Raw genomic sequence first — 16,691 nt, 5'->3', positions numbered from 1 at the left:
TTCCCATTTAAGTTCAAAGAAGAATGTTAGATGTGGTTAAAGCAGTCCATGGATCCACCATTTTACAAGATGCAGCTAGAAAACTATCATCTTCAATATCTATTATTTAACTAATAACTGTGATCTTATACAAAGAGTAGAGCTCTAGCTATGCCCCTCCTCCTTCAAACAACGTGGAGTATTCTGTCAAGTACTGTGAAAAAGGATGTGGAAGATATAGAATGTAGGGAAAGAGATGATGACATCTTGAAAGATGTCTACATTACAGAGGAAGAAATGTTGGATGTCTTGAAATACATTAAAGTGGATAAGTCCCCAGGACTTGATCAGGTGTACCCAAGAATTCTGTGGGAAGCTAGAGAAGTGATTGCTGGGCCTCTTGCTGAGATATTTGTACCATCAATAGTCACAGGTGAGATGCTGGAAGACTGAAGGTTGGATAACGTTGTGCCACTGTTTCGGAAAGGTGGTAAGGACAAGTCAGGGAACTATAGACCAGTAAGCCTGACATCATTGGCCAAGTTGTTGGAGAGAATCCTGAGGGACAGGATGTACATGTATCTAAAAAGGCAAGGACTGATTCAGGATAGTCAGCATGGCATTGTGCAAGGGAAATCATGTCTCACAAACTTAATTGAGTTTTTTGAAGAAATAACAAAGAGGATTAAAGAGGGCAGAATGGTAGATGTGACCTATATGGACTTCAGTAAGGCGTTCAACAAGGTTGTCCATGGGAGACTGGTTACAGGAAGAACTAGCAATTTGGGTACAGAACTGGCTCAGAGATAGAAGAGAGAGGGTGGTGGTAGAGGGTTATTTTTCAGACTGGAGATCTGTTACCAGTGGAGTGCCACAAGGATCAGTGCTGGCTCCACTACTTTTCATCATTCATATAAATGATTTGGATGTGAGCACAAGAGGTATAGTTTGTTAGTTTGCAGATGACACCAAAATTGGAGGTGTAGTGGACAGCGAAGAGGGTTACCTCAGATTACAACGGGATCTTGATCAGATGGGCCAATGGGCTGAGGAGTGGCAGATGGAGTTTAATTCAGATAAATGCAAGGTGCTGCATTTTGGGAAAGCAAATCTTAGCAGGACTTATACACTTAATGGTAAAGTCCTAGGGAGTGTTGCTGAACAAAGAGACTTTGGAGTGCAGGTTCATAGCTCCTTGAAAGTAGAGTTGCAGGTAGATAGGATAGTGAAGAAGGTGTTTGGTCTGCTTTCCTTTATTGATCAGAGTATTGAGTACAGGATTGGGAGGTCATGTTGCGGCTGTACAGGACATTGGTTAGGTCATTGTTGGAATATTGTGTGCAGTTCTGGTCTCCTTCTTATCTGAAAGATGTTGTGAAACTTGAAAGGGTTCAGAAAAGATTTACAAGGATGTTGCCAAGGTTAGAGGATTTGAACTATAGGGAAAGGTTGAATAGGCTGAGGCTGTTTTCCCTGGAGCGTCAGAGGCTGAGGGGTGACTTTATAGTTGTTTACAAAGTCATGAGGAGCATGGATAGGGTAAATAGACAAAGTCTTTTTCCTGGGATGGGAGAGTCCAGAACTAGAGGGCATAAGTTTAGGGTGAGAGGGGAAAGATACAAAAGGGACCTAACAGGCAACTTTTTCATGCAGAAGGTGGTATGTGTATGGAATGAGCTGCCAGACGAAGTGGTGGAGGCTGATACAATTGCAACATTTAAAAGACATCTGGATGGGTATATGAATAGGAAGGGCTTGGAAGGATATGGGCCGGGTGCTGGCAGGTGGGACTAGATTAGGTTGGGATATCTGGTTGGCATGGATGAGTTGTACTGAAGGGTCTGTTTCTGAGCTGTATATCTCTAAGTCTCTGACTATGACTCTAAGTCTCTGAATACACTTGTCCCTTTCTTCAAATATTTATCTGCTGCACCAAGCCTAGCAACCCTGGACCTTGATCAGACACCAATATCCCTGGCAAAATATATATTCCTCCCAACTTATTCCTCAAAAAATACAACAAATCTCTGAAATAGTTTTTACAGATGAGATGATATTAATGTAATGTTTTACATATCTGTGTATGTCTCAAGCCTGTTCGCATAGTTGCCATTTGGGTTTATCTTCTGTGTCATTCTTGTTAACTATAGTGTTTGATAAGACAGGGGGCCTAATGTACGCCATGTTATTTGAGTGAACTTGATCTTTATCAGGTGTGTGAGATGGGAACAGTGTGAATTGGGACTCCATTCATACATTGGCCACGTTTCTCTTATTGAATAGGAAAAATACTATAGTTTGTTCACTCTACAAGTGTTGTGATTCAATTGATATCTCTGAGGTTGTAGGTTCATGTCCTACTCTAGGACTTGCACACAAAGCCAAAGTCAGAAAGGATGCCCCAGTGCAGTGCTGAGGGAGTGCCATGGTGTTGGAGCAGATGAAATTTTAAATCAAAGTTCATTCTGTCCCCTGTGTTGGATGTAAATGGTTGCACGGTACTGTTTTTGAAAGGCAGCAAATCCTGCTGAATTGGCCAATATTCATCCCTCAATAAACATCACAGATATTATTTATCACAGTGCTATTGGTGGGAACTTGCTATGCAGGGGAAGGCTGCAATGTCACCTATCTTCCCCAGAGTAACTGTACCTCAAAATTACTTCAGTGCTCATAAAGACTTCAAACGTGCCGGGGCAGTCATGAAAGGTGCTTCATAAATGCAAGTTGCAAATCTCACATGCCACCAACTGTGTAATCTCAATGGTTTGATGTTGCAAGAGTTGGACTGTGAAATGCATTGAGCCAGAATCTCCAGGAGTGGCATGCTTGGTCAGATTACCACTCCGACCCCTCTTTTTTTAATGAAAGAAGGGAGCTCCAGTTTTCCAAGAGGAGAGTTCCTTCAGGTCTGCCTTAGAGAGGCAGAGCTGTATTTCCATTCTGACAGTTCTTTTGCAATGTAGAAAGGCAAACCACATCCCATTTTCTCAACAACCAGCTGCTGGATTTTGAATTGTAAATGTTCCCAGATCTGTTGGTAAATGATAAGCATATAAAGTGAATGTGAGGCTAGGGTGCTGGATGGGTAGGATGCCAAGTGGATTGGTGACAGGAACCAGCTGGGGAAGGCTGTAGGGGCCACTGGTTAAAGGGCAGGTAGGGAGGGGGTGGGATGGCGATGGGATCTGGTTAAGTGATGCAGTGTTCATGGTAGCTTGGGGTGGGCTGGAGAAACTGCTGCGGGGTGCAGAGGGTGGGTGGTAAGTCTGGTAGGAGATTGGGATGCAGAAGGGGTTGGCGGGGGAATAGATGGTTTGGTCCAGAGGAGTGAAGGGAGTGGGTGGTTGTGTTTGGCAGCAGGGTAGGGGTCTGGTCCTGTGCTGACAGTATTGGGGAGAGGTACTGGGTTGGCTTGGGTTTCGTGGGAGATCTGATCAGATGGAGCTAGTGATGGGTGGGGAAGAGAACAGGACTGGAGGTGGTAGTGGGGGGCTAAAGGGGTGGTCTCCTGCTGAGAGAGGTGTGTTGGGCTCTGGGGTGAAGAATAGGTCTTCAGGAGAGTGTCAGCTCCTGGGGTTGTCAGGTGTGGGCTGAGAGTGTGGAAGTCACTTGGAGGAAGTGTACTTGGACTTGTGTGTTAAGTATGGGATCAATTTAACAATTACAGGAGATTGACTATGCATTTAACAGTTTACCTTTTCCTGCCAAACAACTTTCCCAAATGTCATTGGAACCATTTGAAGTCTTGTGGAGACTTCGGAGGGCTCCAGACTTAGGAAATGCCCAATGGAAGATTGAATTGCCTCGGCTATTCAGTTGGAGTTTATTTCTTGGGAATTCCACAGTTTCCCAAATTCCATTTAAACTGAAGTAACACCTGCATGACCTGTAGAAAATCTGCCTCACTGTTTTTGTTTGTGAATACCCTCCCATTTCAGCTCTGTCAAAATGCTCTGCATTGCAATGACAATCAGCCAGGAAACCATCCACAAACAAGGGACACCCCAAACACGTTCTCACAAGGTACTGCAGCATGACATCCTGAGCAAGCAAAGAAGTTGGAACTGATTAAAAGAAATTGCAAGTTCTGTTTCCAAGCTGCAGTGATAATGAAGATAGTTAATATCTGTTTAACTACCTACTGGGCCCCAACCTGGCTTTTGTAGATCTCACTATAGCAGGCAGTGGGTATGATGAACTTTAGTCTGAGCAAAGACAGAGAAACTCATTGGAAATGTTAGAGTTGTGGTGCAGGATAAAAAGGTAAAAACTGCTGGAAACCAGATTCTGGATCAGTGGTGCTGGAAGAGCACAGCAGTTCAGGCAGCATCCAACGAGCAGCGAAATCGACGTTTCGGGCAAAAGCCCTGCAGGAGTCTGCCTCTTGTCAAGTTGATCAGCACTTGTGTCTTTTGGAAGTTTTAACTGTACAGTTCTGAAAGGCTCTGAAGGGAACACGTTTAAGGTATTTTTGAATTAATACCAGGTTAGTTGGTCTGCAGTTAGCTCTCTTCTTTTAAAAGTTGTGTGATTAATATTCCAAACTAGTGATAATGTTTGATCAATATTAGAATCCTGGACTGGTTACAGGATTGTAGAAGACTAGTTGGACCTGCAAAAGCAAGCTGGCTATTTGCAAGAGTATTTTGGCCAGCCCTGCTCATTCAGCTATATCCCAATGCTTTGAACACGTTTTCCATTCAGGTACTTACCCAATTTCCTTTTGAAACCCACTGACTCTCTCTCCACCAGCCCCTGGAGGACTGTGCTGGGATTGTAGCTACCTTGTTGAGTAATACAGCTTTTCTTTATGCCTTAAATTCTTTGAACCAATCAGTTTAAAATTTGGACTCTCCAGTTATCGAACCCTCCACCAATGGTTCCAGTTTCTCTCCGACTCCTCTGTAAACAACCCTTGTCATTTTCATGATGTTCTCGTAAAGGGAACCAATCAAGGCTGCATCTACCTCCATTTTACTTCCACATGGTCTCCTAGACATGAAATCAAAAATGGGGCCAATTAATGATCATTCAGTCTATGAGTCGCAGTGGGAGGAGGCCCACACATCACAAGAAGCTCATTAATATTCACTCTGTTGTCAGCCCAGGAGGCTCCTTGGCCCATCAGAAACACATCCCCTTTTGTTTAACCCACCACTTTTAATCCTTCAGGCAAGTACCCTGAAGCTGGAAACCTAAACCAACTCATCTCAACCCACCCCGCCCTACCCATACCAACACCCTGGACCCTGTACTTGTTATGTCAGTCGGGGCTGCTGGGCTTCAGGAACAACTTGTAGGCCCAGAAGTGGCCATTGTTCCTGACTGGCTGTGGTGTGGACAATCACATGTCCTCCCAGGAAAGGGACGGAAGTCTCGCCTCGCTGCCATCATGGGTGGACTTCCACACGCAAACCCCACCCCACACCAGCCTTACAGCATGGAGGGGAGATGGGTATCACAGAATCCTGTAAAATTCAGTCCTGTGGTGACATTCAATTTTTTAAAGATTTCTGTCTGCTCTTAACACTGGACTTCATCTATTTTCATCAATACAGTTCGTTCCGCTATAACGTGTGTTTTGTTAACACAAATTTGCTGAAACACGATTGACAACTTGGGGACATTGTTTCTAAAGTGCAAACTTTTAAAACTTCTGTTGGCTGTAACATGATTACATTGCCAATACTTCAAGCACTATTTCTAAAGCGTGACTTTTCCATAGTGCGGGATTGGACAAGGACACAACTATCGTGTTATAGATGAGCTATCTGTAGACAGGACAGCCTGATGGTATTATCATTAGACTATTAATCCAGAGACCTAGTTTTTTTTTCGAGGGACTTGGGCTAGAATCCCACCATGGCAGTTGGTGGAATTTGTATACAATAATAATTTGGAAATAATGATGACCATTGCCAGGAAAAACCCATCCGGGGATTCTCATTCACTAATATCCTTGAGGGAAGGAAATCTGCCATCCCCACCTGGTCTAGCCTACCTGTGAAGCCAGACCCACAGCAATGTAGCGGATTCTTAACTGCCCTTTGAGCCCTTAGGGATGGGCAATCAACACTGATCCAGCCAGTCATACCCACTCCTCATGAACGAGTTAAACAAAAGTGACAGTTAAGCACAAATAAACATACAAACAATGATGGACAAACTAGATCCTTTAGCCCATAAAGCCTTTTTACATAATCATGATAAAGTTGTGCATCCTAAAATATACACTTGCCAATACACCCACAATGTTGTGATCTGAACAGCTAAAGAAATTTGTCACAAAAGCATTGAGCATTGTATAATGATATTTATTCCCCTGTCTGATTGGTGAAATTTTTGCTATTTGCTTCCTGTTAGTGTTTACTATTTAAACAATTAATGGATTGCATTTTGTGGTCTGCGGCAAAGGCTGGGTGCTCTCCTGTGACTATTAAAAGTAGCTCCTCACTAGAATCTAGATTCTCTACACTGTGGGCCTCCCCATTCCTGACACAGTTTAAATCTGGTGTGAAGTCAAAGATGCGGTGATTCCAGCTGGACCTCATAGAATATGAGTTCTTTGATTGAGGCTGTTAATTTGGTCCAATCAGGGAGCCCTGGCTGACAGATAAAAAGTGGAAAAAGTGAGAGAGCTGACTCTGAAGAAGCAGTGTTAAGGTCAAGGAGGGTGGTTCTTCTGTTTAATGAGCTTCCTAAGGAAGTGGTGGATGTAGGCACAATTATAATGTTTAAAAGCCATTTTAATAAATACATGAATAGAAAAAGTTTGGAGGGATATGGGCCAAGAGCAGGAGGTGGGACAAGTTTAGTTTGAGATTACGCTTGGGATGGACTTGTTAGACTGAAGGATCAGATTCCATGCTGTATGATTATGACTCTGATGGTTCATGTGTGAATGAAGGGTGACTTGGTGATGGGATCAGCTTCAGTGTGGTGTTGGAAAAGCACAGCAGGTCAGAGAGCATCCAAGAAGCAGGAGAGTTGATGTTTTGGGCATAAGCACTTCATGAGGAAACTTTATGCCGGAAATGTCGATTCTCCTGCTCCTCAGATGCTGCCTGTCCTGCTGTTCTCTCAACTCTGATCTCCAGCATCTGCAATCCTCACTTTCTCCTCAGCCTCAGTGCAGTTATTTTCAAAAGACATATCCAGCAATCCAGCCAGCCACACTGAAGAACTCATTTATTCGGCAAATACAGAAGTTAAAAGCATTGAATTCCTTCCCTTTTAAATTTCAGATGGTGAACAATTAGAATAAGAGAGAAGCTAAAAAAGAGATAATTTTTTTTGAAATTATGTAGTTTTTTTATCTTTATGGAGAATTTTGAAATTCCACAAATATAAAAATCAATTGTCAGTACCTGTGAAGGTATTCATAAATAATAATAAGCACTGTGAAAAACCCAACTGTACTTCTTACAACAAAATGAGATTTGTTCAAAGGATTTGACAGTGAATTAAACAGCACAGAAAAGAAATACTGTTCATTTTGTTGATTTTCCAAAGGAACTGGGGTGTCTCACCTGGGAGTTCATCATCATTACCATTGCAAAACCTGCATCAACTTTTTTCACTTCATAGAGTCACAAAGTCATAGAGATGTACAGCACAGACACAGATCCTTCGGTCCAATCTGTCCATGCTGACCAGATATCCTAAATTAATCTAGTCCCATTTGCCAGCACTTGGCCCATATCCCTCTAAATCCTTCCTATTCATATATCCATCCAGATGCCTTTTAAATGTTGTAATTGTACCGGCCTCCACCATTTCCTTTGGCAGCTCCTTCCCTATACACACCACCCTCTACGTGAAAATGTTGCCCCTTAGGTTTTTTAAAAATCTTGCTCCTCTCACCTTAAAGCTCTAATATTGGGCTCCCCCATGCTGGGGAAAAGACCTTGTTGATTTACCCTATCCATGCCCCTCATGATATTATAAACCTCTATAAGGTCACCCTTCAGAATTTGACACTCCAGGGAAAATAGCCCCAGTCTATCCAGCCTCTCCCTCTAGCTCAAACCCTCCAACCCTGGACAACATCCTTGTGAATCTTTTCTAAACCCTTTCAAGTTTCACAACATCTTTCCTGTAGCAAGGAGACCAGAACTGAATGCAGTATTCCAATACTGGCCTAACCAATGTTCTAAGCAGCTGCAATGACCTCCCAAGCCCTGTACCCACTGCTCTGACTAATAAAGGAACACATATTAAACACCTTTTACACTATCCTGTCTACCTGCGACTCCACTTTCAAGGAACTATGAACCTGCACTTCAGGTCTCTTTGTTTGGCAACACTCCTGACTAATTTCAATACATTACTCATGCAAGCCAGCTAGATAAAATCTCTTTTGTATGGCTTAGAACTTAAAACCTCAATTGATTTGTGAAGTAATTTTATCAATTATCTTTCTTCCTTTTACAGCTCTTTTGCTGCTATATGATGTCACAAACAAAACATCATTTGACAACATTCAGGTAGGTGGATCTGTACGTCGAGTGAAAAGATCAGACCAAATCATGTATAGGTTCATGGGTGTAATGTCCAGCACCCAATGCATGATATTATGGGGCACTCGAGTTAAATATGAGGCTTATAGAATGGGTGTGTGGCATCATTTTGATACTGTTGTCTTTATAGAAATACATTTTCTGAGTTGGCTCTGCCCAAAATCATTTCATTGCTGAGAATATAACTAACATCTGACTTGTATTAACGAAAATAAATAAAATAAATGGTCAAATTAGAAAACACTAAATTGGTACTTTAAGCATTGAGGAAATCATTATGGAAGTTATGTTGAAAGATATTATTGCACAATACTTGATACCGTTGTATTAAATCTTTTTACTAATTCAATTGAAACTTAAAATCCACTAGAAGTAAATGGATTAAATCCTCTGATGAGTAATATACAGGGAAGCTTAAACTTTAAGAGTAACACGTTATGCTATTATCAGACAAGTTGTTCTGAATTTAATGAACACAAAAGCACATACGACTGGTAGAGGTGTGATTTTGGGAGAGATTTGAAAACTAGTTGCTCCATTTGTTCTATTTATTTTCATCAATGGAGTGATACACTAAGATTTCTCATTGATTGGATATTTAGATATGGGGCTAAAATGATCATTTTAAGGAGCTTGACTACAGACTGGCTTGAGCAAGCAGTGAATTTTGGACACTTGGCATGGATTGACACAACTGAATACTGTATATCAGTTTTCCTAGCAATGAAAGGATGAAGCAATAAACTGTGAACTGTGGGTGGATTGTTTCTCAGGCTCCAGTTTAATATTGTTAGCCAACTCGTGGCAGTGAGAGAGATTTTCATGATCTTGTGAAGTGATAAATTCTTACAATGGGAAAACAGATGATGGTGCATATATGTGTGACGGGCTCCTTAATCGTCATTTAGCCAATGCAGGATGGCCTTCTAAAAATCAGCTCATTAATTGTGTGGATCAATCTCTGCAAGCTATTAAAATTGCCCTGGTGGAATTGAGTTAACATTTTATCTCTTGGACGAAAGGAACCATTTTGTTATGTTTTTCCTGTAGTGTTTTTGACATTCTTCAGAGGTGCTCTTTTTCAAGATTCAGTGAATGTGGCCAGATCGCTGCTATTTGCTTTGATTTGTTTGAACTGAAGTTTAGTTTTACTGCGGATTCTCCCTCCCCTTCACTGCGACGTGGAAATTGGAGTGAAGTTGCAGGGGAGTGGGTTGGTGCAGCTCCATGGTTGCAATGGACTCTCTGTGAATGTGTAGCACTAGATATGATATTTCACACGCTTGGAAGAATTTTCAGCTGTTCAGCTGAAATATTTCCACAGTTTGCAGATACCCTTAATGTTTTGACCCTAAAAGTTGATTGCCAAGAATACAATTGTACAATGTCAATAGGGGATTTTCCAAGCAGCTTCCAAACATGATGAAGAATGCACACTGTGAAAGACTAGCTGTAAGTTCACTCGGTCACCTCGACCTCCTGCAACCCTTCAATAATCTGACTACTCTTTGCTCCTCTAACCCTGACCTCTTGCCCAGCTCTCCCTTTCCTTACACCATCAGAACAGCCATGCCTTCAACTGTTCAGGCCCTAGATACTGGGATTTGCTTCTTAAGTCTGATGCTTCTCTATTCCTCTCTCCTCTTTCTCTTGCATCATCATTTGCTGTGTTTCAGAGGTAGAACTGCATTTGGTTTGGCTTTCCTCAGTGATGTTGTTGACATTGTCGTCCAACCCACTTTATTTTCCCATCTATCCATATGCATAAAGACTCTCTTTCACCTCTTCCTCTGTTCTTCAAATATATTCATCCTTTCCTGCCTCATTTGCAGAGAGGCTGTCCCTCCAAGCATAAGATAATAAGACATCGGAGCAGAGACAGGCTGGAGAGGAGTTGAAAAATTCCTAATGAAGAGCTTATGCTCAAAACGTCGACTCTTCTGCTCCTCAGATGCTGCCTGACCAGTTATGCTTTTCCAGCAGCACATTTGCAGCTCACTTTCTCCCAGAGAGGAGTTAAGGCTGAGATGAGATCAGCCTTAATTGTACTAAATGGTGGATCAATCTCAAGTGGCTGAATTTCCTTTTCTGTTCCTGGTTGTCATGTCCTTACATTCTTATTCAACCCATCAACTCTGCTGCACCATTCAGTGACATCAATGATCTGATAATCTCCAGCTCCAATTTCCTGCCTTTTCCTGCCTGACTCCCTTACTGATTAAAAACGAGTCTCTTTCAGCCTTGAATATACTTGACATCACAGCATTAACATGCAATGGTAACTGTTCAGACATTCTCTTCTTCCAAATACCCTCAGGCTTATATATAGACTGTTATGGACCAGATCAAACCCACTCAGAATATATTAATAAGATTGCCTAGACCATACCATTTTCTTATTTTAGAGGTAAGTGTAAGGTGTTACATTCCAGATGCAATTCGATTGGTCAAACTACTCAACTTGAGGCAAAACACACTTTAGTTAAAATACCGACAAAATACAAATAAAAGACTTGGATTAACTCTAACTCTATTAGAATGCTTAATTTTTTAAAAAAAAACTAATTAACTGCTCCAACATAGTAGCATCCCATAAACACACTCTTGGCAAAGGCAAATTGTCTCTCATGCGATTCCAGCAGCAGGAGGAGAACCCCAGCTTTTAGCTGTAACTGAGAGAGGAATAAGGGCTTCCGCATCCAGCTTCAAGACCCCAGTAACTGCTGCTGAAGGCTAAAAGTTTAAAATGTCCTGGTTCTATGGAAGCTTAACCTCACCCATTCAGGCTGCTTCGATTGTTCCAACTTTTTTTTTTAAATCCCAAGGCTTCAGAAGCTGGTTATGTTATTGGCTTTGAGCAGATCATTTGATACCTCTGTTTCAATCTCTCTTCATAAAAATAATCAGGACAAACAAATACACCTCTTAAAGCCATAGTATCGTCACACACCCATTCTATCCTCCACTGACACTGTCTGTTCACAGTCGGGGCAGGATGATCTGGCTTGTCTCCTGACATGTTGGGCAATATTGCACAGACAAGAAGCAACAAGAGGTGGTGGTAGAAGAGCCAGGCTGGTGCTATGGTATGAGCCCTGCTAACATGGGCATATCTGCAGTGCCTGCGGAATGCTGTCTTGCCACCGCTAACATGGCCACTTGACATGCTTGAGGAACTTCTTTAGTTGCATGGGAACATGCTGATGCAGTTTAATGGATAAAGTGGCAAGCCCATTCATGGTACATGGCTGACATTGAATTCAATGTCATTAGTAAACGGTAGGGATTTCATAATGAGGTAGTGATGTCATTCCTCAATCATGACATGACTGAAGCAAGAGTCTTGCATCAAAAAATGGCGCTGCTTTAAAGCACGAGTATGAGGCCTGGGAGATGTGGGTCCTATTGCTACATTTCAGATTGTGTGAGCAAGCCAGCTGATTACAGTTCTGCCCAGTGGTTGTAACAAGGGACTAATTCATTGCCAACTTCACTTTTTAGTGCCTCTATCTCTTCTCTCTCTTGTGGAGCAGCATCAGAATGTGGAAGATATGAGCTCCTCGTGCTCATAATTCATAATCATTGCTGAAATCTCTCTGTGGGCTGCAGGGTGCAGCCTTACAAGGCTAATTAAACATTACACCTAAGTCACAAATCATCACTAATATTGCACATGGTTCAAGAGATCACTTGTGGTATCTTGCTGATGGATTGTCTGGAGGACAGAAGACTAGGCGGGAAAGCAGAGAAGTGAGGAAGGATGATCTTTCTGGTGAGATGAGACATTAAACTGAGGCTCCAGCTGCTCTCTCAGGCTGCAGTAAAAGATCGTTATTTTGATGAAGAGCAAGAGATTAATCCCTGGTGTCTCAAGCTAACATTTATCACCAAACCATCATTAATAAAACAGCTTGACTGGCCCTTGCCACATTGCTGCATGTATTAAATATAATTCTGTTTGCTTTTTGTTGCTGCCTTTAAACATAACATTTGCTCAATGTGATCCTGCAGTAGTTTATGTCTCTTTTTGTACGTCCCTCTACCCTTTAATATCACAGATGTCACAGATGCTTTAAAGCCAGAGATCTGAGCAGAGTAAAAAGGCAAGGCTTAATAGTGAGGAAGGAAAATTGGTGCATTTCTGTGCAATCTGGGGGCTAACCTTATTCAAATTTCCTGGAGTAACTAACAATTTGTGTGACAATCAGTTCTTTTCTGCCTTTGATGAAACACTTCAAGGTCTTAAAAATTGCTGGCAAATGCAGGATGACACATTAGATTCTGCAGTCATCCTTTGCAAGCTGACTGCTTCATCATTGGCCTCATCTATAAAAGTGAAAATGCAATACAAAACATCAAAACCCACAGTAAACCCATCGGATATAAAGTGTGGACTGGATTCTCTGAGGACATGGTGCTGGTGTGCTTTCTTTGATAAAATCATGTTTGAAATAATTTTGTTTTGAGTGACGAATTGCGTGAAGATTGAGAAACCAGAATCCTCACAATGATCAGATCATGAGTATTAAAATTCTGAATGTGTTTTATGTATTTTTTTGTATTCATGCACAAGATGTGGTCATCGATGGCTAGAAAAATGTTTCTTGCTCTTGTGAAGGTGCTGGTGAGTTGCTGTCTCGAACTGCTGCAGTTCAGATGAATCGAATGGCAGACAGACAGAATTATCAATCATTAATGACAATAATTATATTTACTTAGCTCTGATTCTGTGATTCTCTTCCTAACATTATCCTTTAACTGTGATGCTCAAATTTATAATTGTGGTATTTCTACCGTTCTTTCTGGTGATTGGCTGGATGTACCATTCCCAATTCTTTTATTATTTCATAAACATTGTGAGATCGTGAGAGCACTGCCACCTTCACATTCTGCTGCAGGCCACACACCATCCTGATTGGGAATTATATCGCAATCCGTTCACAATCTTTGGATCAAAACTGTGGAGTGTTCTTATTTGTGGAATAATCGCTTCTGTAGGTAATGCACACACCACTACCTTCTCGAGGGCAATTAGGGATGGGAATCAAATGCTGCCACTTGCCAATGGTGCTCACATTCTCTGAAAGAATTGCAAAAAAAATCTCTATGTTACTTGCTCCTAAAACCCCAGGTCTCTTTTTTTTTGTCATAGACTATGGCTCATCTTTGCATTGTCTTAAATTTCCCCCTGATTCTTGGCAAACAGAACAGATTGCAAATGTCAATGTGCGATCAGACAAGAGCCCTATAATCCTCTGGCTTGTATTTATTCTGGTTTATGTAGTGGTATCATGCACTGGTCACATGCTTGACCTTCAGCCAAATGAACTTGGCACGTCATATTGGATGAGACTTCAGTGAGGTACCAAAGGTACAGTCAGCCTGCTCAGCTGGAACTAGAAGATGCCTTTGAATTATTTGAACAAAGAAAAATGAGTTGTGTCTGTCCATTTCATTGGCCAGCATTAAACCTGCAAGCAGCACCATGTAAAACGGATTATCTGGTGACTAGTAATGGAAGTAAATTAGATTTCTGGAGTCTTGCCACACATCACCTGGCAGTCATTTTCATATATCGCATCAGTGATGACACCTCAAAAGTGTCGCCTTGGCCTTAAAGCAATTAGCATATCTTGAGATCATTAAAAGCGCTATATAAATGCAAACCCTTGCTTTTTCTTACTTTTGTAACAGTTGGTCTGCATTTAATGCCTTACACTCTTTTTGAAGATGTACAAAATGCATGACAATGAGAAGCCCATAGAGAAACATGGAGCTCTGAGCAAGTGGGTTAAATAGAAGCACTCCTTCAAATGCCACTAAATGACTTGTTACATTCAATCACACTCAATCTTCAGTGACCGTCATCTGCTGGTTTCAATTCAAGGACACATTCAATTCAACCTGCTGCCAGATCCTGACAAGCTGATACACCATTTCTGTTAGATTACATTCAACCAGTGTGAACACAAATGTGTCATTCACCTTGTCGCTGTCTCTCTTTTACTCATCTAGAGTTAGTGAGCAAAGTTAGCAGTGCAACCATTGCCATGTCACTGTGATATTTTTCATCAAGCCTACAGACAATAAACATCTCAGGGTAAAAGAAGCAAAGTACTGCAGATGCTGGAAGTGTGAAATAAACCCAGTGAATCTCAGCATCTGTAGCTTGAGAAACAGAGTTAATGTTTCAAGTTGAGTATGACAACTCTTCAGAATTTCCCAAGACCTTCTGTCATCTTGTTGCTGGCTATAACAGATTAATCGCAATCTATCACAAGTACTGGAAATGTGAAATATTTCTTTATATTGGCACAATCTAACTACAGTTTGCATATTATAGATAGAAATCATTGACAGGTATCTACAATTTATGGCCTCATTTTGAAAGCCCAGAGACTAACATTTACAAATCTAGAATCTGTAGTGACTGTATTCTTCTTTTCATTCAGTGGCTTGTGAGTCGTTGGAATTCTTCTCTCCTCTAAAAAGGTCAACCCTACTTTCTCTAGTCTCCCCACATATTCATCCTTGTCACGGTTCTGGTAAATCTCCCCTGTGGTCTCTCCTTGGCCACATATTGAAGTACTCACACAACCTCTGGCCTATCCTCAGTCATACATATCCTCAGTTTGAGCCTGTGTTCATTTGATCTGTTGCCACAATTTGTTTTGAAGTACTATACCAGAGGTAGCTTCAATTTGCATATTGTCAGCAATTACTTGTTCATGGGTTTCTCAGTTAAGCCCTGGGCAAGGCATTGCTTTCAAAATCCACAAGCAGTCAATTGTCTATGAATCATTTTATTTCCATGACTCTTCAAATGAAACAATGAAAGTTTAGATACAACTGAGAAAATGAATCATTTGCAATGAATTTCTGTGTATTGGAGATAGTTGTATTACTCTTCAAGGAAACTTTGTTCCTGTCATAGTGTTGGGCACCGCAAAGTTAACATATATTGTGAATTTTGAGTTGGCTTAAAATTTCTGAGGAGTTAAGGTACTTAAGGGTAACCACATCAGTATGGGGTCTGGAGTTACACGCAGGATGGAATCAGTGAAATACCTTCTTCAGGACATAAGTACATTCAGCTACAATATTTGATTTCTCTTTCTTTTTCTCTTTCTCTCTTTCTTTTTTCTTTCTCTCTCTCTTTCTCTTTCTTTCTTTCTCTTTCTTTCTTTCACTCTTTCTCTGTGTCTCTCTTTTTCTCTCTCTCTCTCTTTCTTCCCTTCACTTTCTCTCTTTCTTTCCTTCTCTCTTCCCTTCTCTCTTTCTGTCCTTCTCTCTTTCTCTCTTTCTTTCTCTCTCTTCTTTCTCTCTCTTTCTTTCTTGCTTTCACTCTTTCTCCCTTTCTTTGTCTCTCTTTCTTTCTTTTTTTTCTCTCTCTCTCTTTCTCTCTTTCTTCCCTTCACTTTCTTTCTTTCTCTATCTCTTTCTTTCTTTTACTCTTTCTCTCTCTTTTTCTCTATCTCTTTGATGTTTTGTTTCTTTCTTGAGAACATAGAACATAAACTGTACAGCATGCTTTCTTCCTTTCCCTCTCTCACTCTTTGGTTGTATTTTGACAGAGAAGAAAATGCCCTTTAGAAATTGCCCTTGACGTTGCATAATAAATGAGCCGTCTGTTAAACAAGAATAAATTGTAACAATATCCACTCAGGGATTTGTCAGGAAGTCTCAGAGAGCAAGGCTGTTTGGAAAGGATCATCTGTTAGCGAGTGGATCGTGCAGCCCAAGCTTCATCAGTATGTTGATGCTGAGCTGCAGTTGGTTGAATTAATTGCGATAGGAAAGTATGTCAAGTTCCTAAAGTACTTTGAAAAGTGTGGGTGCTTTTAGAAAACTAATTTTGTGAATTTCGTATTCATACGGTTCAAAGATGGATAACTATTTCAGCACTTACCATCTCAGTTCAGTTACGCTTATCAGTGGATGGGTTTTGGGAGTCAGGAGGTGAGTTACTCACTGCAGGATTTCTAACCTCTGACCTACTTTTGTAGTCGATGTGGTGAGGCTAGTTCAGTTTTTGGTAAATGTTAGTACCAAGGATGTTGTTAGTGAGGATAAAATAATGGTAATGCTGTTGAATGTTAAGCGGCTAAGGTTAGATTCTGTCTTGATGGAGATCATCATTGCCTGGCACATGAAGGTCACTTGCCACTTGTCAGCGCAGGCTTTGATGTT

The 16,691-nt window shown here is 41.1% G+C and overlaps 1 protein-coding gene across 1 annotated transcript in view; it reads left to right on the top strand.

Moving 5' to 3' along the window:
* LOC132825156 (ras-related protein Rab-26-like) overlaps positions 1–16,691 on the top strand; it is a 362,310-nt gene that overhangs the window by 234,177 nt on the left and 111,442 nt on the right. The window contains exon 5 of the mRNA XM_060840180.1: positions 8,416–8,468. Coding sequence (XP_060696163.1) covers positions 8,416–8,468 — 53 coding nt within the window. The remainder of the gene's footprint in view (positions 1–8,415; positions 8,469–16,691) is intronic.

This window comes from Hemiscyllium ocellatum, chromosome 20, assembly GCF_020745735.1.
Source record: "Hemiscyllium ocellatum isolate sHemOce1 chromosome 20, sHemOce1.pat.X.cur, whole genome shotgun sequence".
In the NCBI taxonomy this organism is placed as follows: Eukaryota; Metazoa; Chordata; class Chondrichthyes; order Orectolobiformes; family Hemiscylliidae; genus Hemiscyllium; species Hemiscyllium ocellatum.
The sequence above is the reverse complement of the archived record's forward strand: the minus strand, read 5'-3'. Positions and strand labels throughout refer to the sequence as shown.